At 45.9% G+C, this 11,992-nt stretch overlaps 2 protein-coding genes across 4 annotated transcripts; one reads left to right on the top strand and one right to left on the bottom strand.

The window, feature by feature from the left end:
- Positions 1-237: 237 nt before the first annotated feature.
- On the top strand, positions 238-5,055 carry si:ch1073-456m8.1 (leucine-rich repeat flightless-interacting protein 1). Of its 2 annotated transcripts, none has more exons than XM_029151645.3 (6): positions 238-469; positions 769-843; positions 1,328-1,363; positions 1,620-1,781; positions 1,875-1,958; positions 2,195-5,055. In XM_029151645.3, the coding sequence occupies exons 1-6, from the start codon at positions 371-373 to the stop codon at positions 2,708-2,710; spliced, it is 972 nt and encodes a 323-aa protein (XP_029007478.1). In that variant the 5' UTR covers positions 238-370; the 3' UTR covers positions 2,711-5,055. The 2 variants fall into 2 exon arrangements, with proteins under 2 accessions (XP_029007478.1, XP_029007479.1); XM_029151646.2 differs by lacking the exon at positions 238-469 and adding an exon at positions 471-575.
- Positions 5,056-5,325: 270 nt separating this feature from the next.
- Positions 5,326-11,991, bottom strand: avil (advillin). Of its 2 annotated transcripts, XM_055508934.1 has the most exons (21): positions 11,855-11,991; positions 10,095-10,265; positions 9,939-10,023; positions 9,778-9,852; positions 9,494-9,690; positions 9,315-9,423; positions 9,116-9,226; positions 8,558-8,763; positions 8,386-8,464; positions 8,215-8,313; positions 7,988-8,141; positions 7,806-7,906; positions 7,600-7,737; positions 7,366-7,524; positions 7,104-7,283; positions 6,784-6,941; positions 6,574-6,718; positions 6,311-6,499; positions 6,170-6,238; positions 5,952-6,062; positions 5,326-5,883 (listed from the first exon to the last, which is right to left on the bottom strand). In XM_055508934.1, the coding sequence occupies exons 3-21, from the start codon at positions 9,996-9,998 to the stop codon at positions 5,770-5,772; spliced, it is 2,454 nt and encodes an 817-aa protein (XP_055364909.1). In that variant the 5' UTR covers positions 9,999-10,023; positions 10,095-10,265; positions 11,855-11,991; the 3' UTR covers positions 5,326-5,769. The 2 variants fall into 2 exon arrangements, with proteins under 2 accessions (XP_055364909.1, XP_029007430.1); XM_029151597.3 differs by lacking the exon at positions 11,855-11,991 and having other exon boundaries at positions 10,095-10,323.
- Between the last annotated feature and the right edge of the window lies 1 nt (position 11,992).

Below are 11,992 nucleotides of genomic sequence, written 5' to 3' on the forward strand. Positions count from 1 at the left end.
AGTTATAATATTACATCATCCCAATAATTAGCACGTATTTGTTGATTCAATACTTTGTGAGCTTTTAAATCTTCTAAACATTCACCCAGTAACTAAATATTGATGATTACACATATAAAGGAACTGTAATATGCAGTCGTGAATCATTTTCCTGCTTGTTTTAAAAGGCTTATTCTCAGTGCTTGTTTTCTGCGGCTGATCGGTGAATGTGGGCGAACCGCGGGCGTCGTTCGCCCCCTTTTGGTCCCTGCGGCTTTCCGTAGACAGGGCCTGGGCGTTGACAGCAGCTGCGTCGCGAACAAACACCTCATCTCAGAGCTCGGGAGGTGTCTCTTACATAAAGTCAGACACAGTAAAAATCATATAAAAAATGCACTCAGTCACGCTCGATTGCAGCGGCTCTCCGAGGAAGCGGACGTTTTCTCGGGGAATGAGCGAAGATGAGTCGCTGCGCAGCATCATAAAGGAGGTGAGAGGGGAAATCACGGGGTGGGAAAAGCAGCGCTTGAGAAGAGCTGGTGGACGGTTCGTGCTGTTGGGATTCAAATTCTAACTTTAGTAAATGTGCACAGTGTGTAAGTTTGTTTAATACTAACGGTGGATTTAAAAGTCGGTTGTTTGGGCCACACGGTGCCGTCCGTCCAGCGAACTTCCCTCTTATTGTTTAGCTAACCGTTTAAATGTTAGCATCCTGACGGTTTGTGATGCTAGGCTCGACCCGGACGTGTTTCTTTGATTAAGACGGGTGTTTTTGTGTCTTTTCATCAGACTGAGAGTTCATCCAGACGCTTGTCACGAAGCGACAGCCGAGCAGGCACCTTGAAGAGGAGGAGCGACAGTCAGGTAGGAGCTGTTAAAGGGCTGTTCCTGCGAAAAATGATGTGTGTATTGAGATTATGTACTTTTAAACACTTAGACCACTGTGATTCAGAGACACGCACTTGATGAACAACACAATATCTGCCAGAATGTAACGGGCAACCTTAACTTACATTCAGTACATTTGCTTACATAAAATATGAACACATGACAATGTTTCCCTAAATCTTGTGACCTGACTTTCGGTTGTATTGCCACAACAGACATGCTTATCTGACCTCAAGGCTGTTGTGAAACCCATTTAGATGGGGTCACGTTTCTGTCACCACATATGTGGTGAAGGCAGTTCAATGTAACCTTCTCCCTGTGTGTTTGCTTGTTTCTCAATTTGGGAAATTGTTGAAACTCAACACAGTGTAACTTCTATCTCACCTCTATTTTCCCTACTTTTATTCATCACAACAGCTGCAATTCTGTAATTATCAACATATTTTCTTTATTTCTTCAGTTTGACCCAGATCTTGTCATGGGACTCCCAGAAATGGTGAGTATTTCTGTCATTCCTTCTTGTTATTGTCACTAGGAATAAAATTATGGTTTATACTGTCCAGTTTATAGTATTAGTTGCAATGATAAACATTTCTTTACATATGGAGGGATTGTCCTGGCTCCAAATGAGTCCTCCCACTGATGGTTGCCTCTGAGAGCTCACTAATCTCTTACCCACCCACTATTGGCAGACATAAATTCCTCTGATGTTGCCCACACTGATTTGCAATTGCTTTGTGTTTGTGGCTCAGTTGGAGCTGCAGGCCAGCTATGATGAGGTGGTGCAGGAGCTGCGTGGGCTTGAGGTCGAACGAGAGACTCTGTTATTCCAGGTGGACGTCCTACAGGACACACTGGAGGGTGTAGAGGAGCTGCTGGCTGAGGCCCAGAGGGAAGCTGGAGAGGCAAACATGGTATGTTGAGGCCTGAAACTGAAAGCCGACCTCATTTCACCTCTCTGATTGTAACAAAGTTGAAATGATGCAGCTCTGTCCTTGCATTTGTAGAAGCTGGAACAAGAGCGAGAGGCCAAAAAGAAGCTGGAGCGCATGGTCTCCTCATTGATGCAAGAGGTGGAGAAGTTAAAAGAGGTAATGTGAAAATGGTGACAGGAATGAAAATGCTTTTAGAAAACAGCACTTTGCAAGCAGCTTGATTTCTGACTATTGTATGTGAGTGACAGAAATGGGGTTCTTTTCTTGCTCTTGCTGTTATCTGCCTTTAAACGCTTATCTGTGACTTTGGTACTTTTACATTTTGTATTTCATAGTTAGTTACTTGTATTTACTAATGGGCCGTTATTTTTTTTTTTTTTTTTTTTTTTTAGGAAAGAAATAACAAACCGGTCAACACACATGATGATGCACGACAAGGATACTCAATGACAAATGAACCGATTCAAGCTACACAGAGGGACGAGCCAAGTTCCTCTGTGCTGGATTCTCATAGCAGCCGTAGAGCACCCGAGGGGGGGGAGCCGGGTGTATCGACCGACAATGAGGGAAGCATCTTGACGAAGCTGCGGAAGGTGGTCACTAAGCCCTTTGGTCACGTGCCTTCTCTTGCACTTGATAACCCAACTGCTGAAGACGGTGTCCTCCAGAGGCCTTATGAACATCCCATCAATAATCGACGAGATCCTTCCCCTGACAGGAACGACTCCGACAGTATAAGTGCCTACGAAGACGCCTCTGCTGAGACTCCAGAGAAGGACAGGGTGTTCCCAGGAGAAGGAGACACTTTGGAGCTGCCTGATGATTCTGAGGATGCAGCCGACAGTTCCTTGGTCAACGAGAGCAAGAGCGACAACCCCAAAAACCCTGAGGCCTGCGTGGTGTCTTAACTTAGCTGTTTCATCTTCGTTTTTACATTTTACACGCGTAATATTTATGTTGTTAGACGTTTTTGGGCATATCATTTCCCAGAGCCGCAGTGATTAGTCGGTGATGAAGAGAAACTAGCCTGCAACTATTCTGATAGTCAAAAAGCCGAGATGCCAAACGTTTTGTGGTTTCAGCTTTTCAGATGAAAAGCTTTGCTGCTTTTATGTCATATATGGTAGTAAGATATATAAATCTGCTGATTTGTTAGTATTTTACCGTCTTAATTGTGTTTAGCTCTTTGGATTAATTAAAAATAATAGACTGATTAATATACCTGTTAGTCGCAGCCCTGGTTGTAATGCACTGTAGTAAAGTTTAGACTTACGACACATGGAACTCAGGATCCAGGAGGTGGTGGGAACTCCACTGATTAATACTTTATATTTTTTGCCAAACTTTTTGTTTTAATATCTGTCTTAGTCTGAAACATGGAACATGCTCCATGTTGCATTGACTGTTTACCTCTTCAGTGACCTTTTAAGACAGTGGGACCACCGCTGTTTTCAGTCACATCGTATCTACTCCTTTTAGATAAACAGAAACTTTGAGAGGAACATTTCAAGCACTTAGTGCTTAACTGTTACAGCTTTTCAAAATGGGAAGATTACATTATGTACATTAGGGAAAAAATGCAACAAGTGATGCATTCAGCTGGTGGCTACAGAAGGTACAGTAGTAGTATTAGCCACACGCGTTAAACCTGTTAACAGGTAATGATCCAGTGCCACGTCTTACTGTTTCATTGGTCGTTGCAGTTGAACGCACAACACTTATTTTTGTTCATTGGCTCGTTGTAGCTTCTGTTTTTTCTATGTTGCCTTATTGAAGTAATTTTGATGAAGAGCTACACTGGAAAATGTTTGATAGTTACTTTCCCCACTGTCCTGTTGAATTGCTTTGAGATGTAAAGCTCATTTCATCTTTGACAAGGGTCACTAAAATGATATTTGTAATGGAGGTAGTTATTTAGGTAGAATTTATGCTGTAGAAGGGAAATGCGTATCTAAATGGATTTACTGCCTTGCTGATCTGCATAAGAACATTTATTTTTCTATCTTTTATACAGCCCCCTTTTTCCTGTCTCCTGTCCAAATGTAGGGAAATGGATTTGGCACCATTTGCACTTTTTTTAAAAGTTCTTGTACTATGGCATAAATTTGTCGGGCGACGTCAGAAACCACATTCCCTTTACGACCAAACGCACCAGTGAGGTGTGAACAACTCACCTGCTGCAGGCTGTACTCTCTGTCCGCATGGTAAAACCGTGTGCTCGCACATCTGCAGTTAAACGTGTTGAATCTCTTTAGACGTCTCTGGTTGCGGTATAGATTTTGTAACAGTCACATGTTGATGTTTTTGTAAGATTACATATCTGTTTTCACCGAGTGAGACAAGAGTTGGACTCTTTCCCCTCATTTGTGAGAAACAGCCTGCATGAGCACCTATGAATGTAAAGTAATTTCCAAACTGCACATGAATTAATCTTTGTCATTTCTGAGTACCTTTGCATGCGATACTCATCACAGATAAGAATATTAGGTTTTGATCAAAGCTAGTTACTGCATAGGCTGGAGTTTTAAAGGGATTTCACATCATCGTCCCAGTTTTAATGTGGAACTTTATAATATGTAACTTGAAAATATAGTGTAACAAAAATCACAGTCACTGTTTCTGCAGCTTTAGAAATAGATTTTAATATGATTATGGGAATTTGAAGGTGCTGCATTTTTTATTGTGGTTTCAAAGCAGCATGTTAAATTTTAATTCATCATTTGTCTTTTATATTATATTATTGATATATATAATGCTGGTTCACACAGTACTTGACTCTCCTGGCAGCCATGACGCGCAGATTATTGACAGGACAGTGCTCAGATGCTGTTTTCAGTGAGGCTACTGTTACTGTCAGGTCATAAACATCAGCTCAGACGCTTCCGAGCAGCGTCCACAGTTGTTGCTGTTAATCTTGTTTTCATCCCATGTAATTCCAATTTCCTGACAGTTTGTTTGGTTTCGGTAAAGTTTTTCCAGACTCCAGTCATACTGTTTTTAGCATCTGTCTCACAGCGTCTGCGAGACTTCCTCTCTGACGCACGCAGCAGTGATGTTCAGAAATGAACCCACTTTTTTTCATTTTTTTCACAGTGCAAAAAAAGTGTTCCTGCTGTATTTTGATGCATTACATTGGTCTTATTCCATTTCATGTATCTGACCTGATCTGAACGTTGAATCAAACAGGAAAATGCATTGTACTACTAATATAACATTCCAGACACATATACAAAATAAAAGTTGTGAAAAATTATTTTTTTGTATTTGAAAATACTTATGACTCAACATAAAGAAATCACAGTTTCTGATGAGGTAGCTTTGCTATATTTTTCATTAAATTGTGTTTTGGAGCTAAAGGCAACATTTTAATCTACTTCTATGTCATTATTACATGAACTTGTGAGCATACGTGAGTAGAGCAGCTACAGGCGAGAAAAATAAAAACATTTTAGGTTCATCATTATTAGAACTTCTGTATGCTGTATGTCAGACAGGGGCTTCACCCAAACAAAATGTGCCTCCATTTGAACAGACTCATTCTTGTTTATTATGTCTCATTCTTTGAATCCATCATGCTGTACAATATTTAGCCAACAGATGGCAAAGTAGATCTTAAATGACAGCAGACAAGACAACAAGAGGGTTTAGTCAAAGTATCTGTCACTCGGTTTAAAAAACATTCTCAGTGTGTTTCTATTATTGTTCTTGTTGTTAAAAACACCTACAGAAGAATAAGCAATGCAGTTTTAAGTTCTTTATCCTAAGATGTAAGATGCATTTTTATAACCAAACCACCCTATTACAATGTCCAACACCAGTAAAGCTAAAATAGTCCCAGCGAATCCGATAAAATAAATTAAGGATTGAGATCAATTATTATTGTTAAAAATGGAAATGTTAGCAGTGTCCTAAAAGGTAAACAGGTAGTATGGGTTCAAATGGACCACATCAGGTCAATACAAACACATTAAAACATCCTCTTTTCCTTCTTCAGGTTCAGCTGCTTCCATCCGGGCAGAGTCGCGAAGGCGTCTTTCGTGAGCCCGAACACGTTGGCGAAGTCCGAGTCAGAGAGGTGTCTCTGGAAAGCAGTTCACAGAGTTCAGCAACGGTCCTTCAATCGGCAGGCACATCAACACAAACACACACCTCTTTGCGGGTCGGGTCAACGCCTTCAGGCAGCTCGCCGGCGATCTTCCCCATCAGAGCTTCGGGGGGAAACATCTGAAAGACTCTTTCACTTTCAGGAACAGGTTTCTCCTGAAAAGACACAAAGACTTTAGCTGGACAGTACGAGGTTCAGATATTAATACATCTTATTTGTCTTATTCCGCAGGAACTTCAGGAAGTGATTCCACTTCACATACAGCTGTTACATTAACAGGTGACGCAGCGTCTCCCAGCTCCTTCTTCAGCTCCTCGTAGCTCATTCCTCCCTGAAGGAGAGAGGCGTCAGTCAGCGCGTGTGATTTCGCTCACGTTTAGAGCAGAGAACCCGCAGCACTCACGCTCCATTTGGAGGGGTCCCATGCCGTGAACCACCCGGTGAAGGTGGGGGGCTCGAAGCCCTGTTTGACCAGGACGATGGGCGTGTCTGGGTCTCTGGCGCCGGGGTGGGTGCGCAGGTACTCCTGGCTGGTGACGACCGCTTCTGTGCGCTCCACCTCATTGGCCTCTTTCCCGATCCACAGAAACACCTCGGACCCCATTCACACCCGATTAAACTACATCTCACCGGAGGGGCCGACGTCACCTTTGACCTTCACTGTACCTGGTCCCACGTGTCCAGCAGCATGACGTCGTCCTCGTTGAGGTCGTCCTGCTCGAACTGAGTCACCTCCATCACAACGAAGCGCCCGGTCTTGTTGGAGCATTCAAACAGACGGGGCTGGTGGTCTAGAACCGTCTGCTGCAGCCTGTGGACAACAAACCGAGCGAGTGTGATCTCTGCTGTGGACCTGCTCATGAGCGCTGTCGTCACCTTTTGTCGCTCGCGTAAGGAGCTTTTCCTCCAAGCAGCTCCCAGAACTCAATGGGCTCCTGACCCTCCGCCACCAGCTCCTCTGAGCCTCCGCCTGACTTCTGGCCGATCACAGAGCTGATCTCCTTCGCCATGGCTCGCTCATCTCCACTCGATCCCTGGAGGCAGGAAGTCAATCACCACATTTTTAATATGCTGATGAATCTACTGAAAAATGTACTAGACTAAAGATTTACTATATTTATATTTATTTTACATTTGTATAACAAGATAAATATAAAAGGACTAATACAAGATAAATATAGTAATATCTTTATTACCTTTCCGCACCAAAGATAAATTCCGCTTTGGCTCTTGAGTAAAAACACGTCACTGGAGTTGAGGGAGGCAGCTTTAGCTGGAACCTCGATGGCTTTTGTGTTGAATGGGTCCGAGCCGTGGACCTGGAACAGTCTTATGGGTGGTTCGGGGTCCGTCGAACCCTTTCTAGATGTGCCGCCCTTAAAAAGAGTGGGAATATTCTGCAGTGTTATGAATCCGTAAACACTAATGAATGATACTTGATACTTCTCACAGCCGCACCTCAAAAATGACCATCTTGCCCTTGAAAATGGCCATGAAGTGTCTGGGCTCCTTGCTCATGGTGACTCTCACTTGAACCGGCTCGTCGCCGTACTGCTGATCCAGGTTCACGGCCTGGAACGCCGAGGCCGCCAGCTCGTCCTGCGTGGCGTGGCGCCCCTGCAAGCAGGACGCGTGTCGTCATCACGCATCCGAGGCGCCCGCTGCGTGCGGCGCTGCGCGGCGTGCGCTCACCTGCCAGATGTAGAGCAGGTAGCACTTCCTGCTGTTGACCAGGTAGGTGTAGAGCACCAGGTAGCAGTCTCCTCCGTAGAAGTAGCCGTACCACTGCGGATCCACCGGCACCAGCTCCAGGTTCTCGATCCGCCACACCTGCGCGGGCGTCAGAACGTCAGCGCCTGGACGCCAGTACCAGTAAAACCAGTAAAACCAGCGGATACCTCCACTTGACCGGAGCCGTTGTCCACCATACGCTCCTGTGCGGCAATGTTGGGCATCGTGTGCATCAGACTGGCGTCGAACTTCTCCTGTGCGATGTGAGCTGACCCGAAGACGAGAAGAAAACACAAGAATCAGCCATTTAAACGGCTTCAATGCCCAAAACCCAAAGCAAGACACGCACCCACTTGTCCTCTCGTGTGTGTCTTGCCCAGACCCTGAGTCTGGTCCTTCACCGTCCACCTCTGGAACAGCTGCTTGAAGAGCGCCGACTCGGCCCCGTCGCTCACGGCCTCCACGTTGGTCGTGATGGGGTAGTTGTTGGCGGCGATGAACTCCTGCGGCGAAAACAAAGATGGGACGCTGCTCGCCGGCGTCCGCCGGACGCGCGGCTCACGCGCCGCCACTCACCAGAGCCCTGGTCATGGCGGCCTGGCGCTCGGCTTTGTTGGCTCTCTTCCCTTTCCACACGAAGATCTTGGCGCCTCCCTGGTCCAGGATGTAGCAGTCCTGGAGGGAACGCTGACGTCAGGCGACACGAGCCTAAAAGCGTCATCTCGCCGCGTGTCCGGAGCAACTCACGTCATGGTTGAGGAGATCCTGAACCAGCGGCCTGGTGGCGACTTCCGTCACCTTCATCTGACCGTCGGCGTCGGACACGCTGGGACGAAAGCGGATCAGATTGGGATGAATCCTCACCCGCAGTCACTGGACGCATTCAGGGCTTCAGGTGTGAGTTCAGGAGGCGACTTACTGGTAAAGTGTGAGGTTCGCCTTCTGCTCCTGGTCTGTGGTTTCGTCAGGGGGTCCGTCCTTCAGCGCGCACGTCCTCTGCCCGAGGACGTCGTTCAGCATCTCCATGTTTTGGGGGGATTTGTCCTCCTCGTCTCCCTCGATCACTCTGATCTCTGCCCGACCTCCTCGCTCTCTGTCGCGGATGTCTTTGGCCAAGATCATGCCCTGAACACAGAGGAGGAACACTGTAGAGTCCAGAAATCCCAGACATCACCTCAGAACAGATATTGAAATGATCATAATAACAATAAAACATAATGTGAACCGCAGACAAGATGTACTAACTACACACTGACTTCACTGTGAAGCCATGCTACATCTGGTTATGTAAATGCTATTAGAATATGAAAATCCAGCATCCATAGGTTCCTCACTACATTAATACAATGTGTGTGTGTGTGTGTGTGTGTGTGTGTGTGTGTGTGTGTGTGTGTGTGTGTGTGTGTGTGTGTGTGTGTGTGTGTGTGTGTGTGTGTGTGTGTGTGTGTGTGTGTGTGTGTGTGTGGGTGGTTCTCACTTTGAGCCTCTCCTGTCTGTTGCTCTTTGGTCCATTCCACTGAATGATGGTCTTTCCAACGTCCAACAAAAACACATCTCCAAGATTGAAGCTGTTCCAGCTCATTTCCACCTGGAACACGTTAAATCAAGCGGAGGCTCTTTATGCCTTTACTTCCTGGGATCCATGGAGTCAAATCCTGCTGCAACCTGGGACTCACCTCCTTGGCGTTGACTCGTTTCTTCCCCTTAACGTGAAGCAGCCTCTTCACGTCATAGGTGTTGGTTTCAGTGTGTCTCATGCCTGAAGCTACTCCACCTTTCATATAGCTACAACACAGCGTGATCCCGTTTAGAGCTGCTTTCCCTTCGTACAAGCGCTTTTACCGGCGTCACTCACATGATTCCCTGTTTGAAGTAGCCCCTGAAGACGTCGGACTCGTGGTGCTGAACCTCGCGGTGCTGGACTGGAGTGGAGCCCAAGTACTCGTCCAGTTGAATGGTGTAAACGGCGGCAGCGCCCTGTTCGTCCTGAGACGACTCTGAGCCGATCCAGTAGTGGATGTTGTACGACAGGGAGTTTCTCATTTTCTGGGTCTGGAGACGGGATGAGGACACGAGCACTGAGCTCCATCAGCAGCACTCAGCCCATAAATAAACGACTCAGTAACAGGGGCCACTCACAAACAGGAGCACGTAGCAATCGCCGTCATAAAAGCTCCCAAAGGATTTCTCAGGCACTGTCACCAGCTCCATTTTCTGACGAGAGCAGATTTAGAGCAGTTTTACGTTACATCCACCAAAAAAACATCATCTGTTAATAACTGGGCTGTTCAACACTTTACCTCAATTCTCCAGATTATAATACCAGGACTGCGAGTTACTGCTCTGAATGTGACCTCCATGTTGCTCAGCTCAGTCTCACTTTGTCTTGGAAAGGAATATTCAGCTTTATGCATAAAATATCATTTCTATATATAATATCCATAAACAGGACGTACCTTATCTCGCAGCGTCTGTCGTCTCACAGCTGATTTTCCGTGTGACAGCACAAGGCCCTCGATGTTCTCCCCTTCAGCGCCCGAGCGGATTTGCCTGCGTTTGCATGTTTCAGGTGCTTGGACAATGATGTGCCCAATCACTGGCGACACACAATCCTGCAGGCAAATGTGCTGAAAAAAAAGGATTGACTCATATACAAATATATTCACACGGTAACGCTGCTCACCGCCGCCACATCCATGCAGTCGCCAGCCCACTCGGCCCCGTTCGCACCATATAAGGACAAACTGTGAGCACAGCTCCAGGTAGGAAGACGTCTGCACACAACATCAGTCTGAGGGACGTCGCCGCAAACATCTGTATGGTCGAGAGGAGCCATACAGATGATGTATGGACGTCATAGGAGTAGTAATAGTGGTGTCAATGTCCAGATCAGCAGTAAAAGCACAGGTTTTAACTACTGTACATTCAGTAAATGGGATGTGAATGTCTGGGTCCATTAGATTGTGTCTTTAGTGTGGACCTGTTTAGTTGCTGCTTTAACAGGCGCTGGTTGTTATGTTTTTAGACAGACTCACTGAGGCGAGTGAGTCACTGAAGTCGGCCTCAGATTCGTAGATTCAGGCGTGAGGCTGGAAGGAAGCGGGATTCTCACACATCTGCCGTGGGCTCCTCGCCGCCGCCTCCGCGGGTTCATGCGTCCGCTCGGCGCCGCGGATGAGCCACGTCCTGAGTAACTGGCAGCGCAGTAAAGTGTAACGACGGCGATGCTGAACGCAGCCAGGGCCGCTGGCAGCGCGAGTGTGTGAGGTGGTGTGAGAGCCGACGCACTTACAGCTCTGTACAATAGAGAACTGTTTGTAGGAGGAAAATGGATTCATCAGCATAATATGAACAGTGTCTTTAGCTTCACTTCAAGCTGAAAGTCCTGACTTTCAGCTTGAAGTGTTGGAATGTTGGATTACTCTCTCAGGAACTGCAGCCATTTCCGTACTCACACACTCTTTTGCATATGGATGGGAGGTCTGTTCCTGTAGTACTATTACAGTTAAAGTATTATATACTGACCATTCTACATTACATTTGCACCTGGTAGCTGTTTATAGGAACTGTCAGCGTAGGAACTGTCCTGATGATGTAAAGCAGACACGTAGGTCTCATTTGTCTAACACGGTGGAGGCAGTGTTATGTTGTGGGCAGGTACAGATGCCAGCGGGACCTTACCAGACCAGCAGGACCCTGCTTCTTTCTGCAGACGCATGAGGAACACACTGTACCTGCAGGTGAAGCGGCACCACGCTCTCCCAACGCACAGAAACAGGATATTATACAGGGATCAGTCGCCTGACGTCAACCCTCACTTACTGCCAAACAGGCAGCGACAGATTAATCTAAGTATTGCTGGGTGCTGTTTTAAATGATGGGGTAGATCAGAGTTGGTGTTAAAGTATTTCCTTTTGCCCCAGTAATTCACCAAACTAACCACTGTTTTGGGTGTAACAGCTGAGAACAGAAGGATTACTCTTACTGTACATGCTAAAAAAACACACGCACACACATATCATACAAACTAATAATAATAATAAATTATATATAACAATATTAAATATTTTCCTACAGTTTAGGCTGTGATATGAAACTAAAAGAATGAAAAACTGTCGCATCATGATTTTTAATTTTGTTTTTTGCTCATTTATGGATTCATTCAGAATAAAGACACAGTTTTTGTTTCCTCCTGATAGAGGTCAGAAAACCATACCTGCCTCATTGTCCTCCATCTCTTCATGTAGAGATCAGGGATCTGTGGACGTCATGTGGTCTGTTACAGTTGTTTTGGGCTTGTCATCATGGTTCAGGATAAGTGTGGCAGCAGACAGGTGTCATTGACGTGGATGAA

Source organism: Betta splendens, chromosome 5 (assembly GCF_900634795.4).
Source record: "Betta splendens chromosome 5, fBetSpl5.4, whole genome shotgun sequence".
In the NCBI taxonomy this organism is placed as follows: Eukaryota; Metazoa; Chordata; class Actinopteri; order Anabantiformes; family Osphronemidae; genus Betta; species Betta splendens.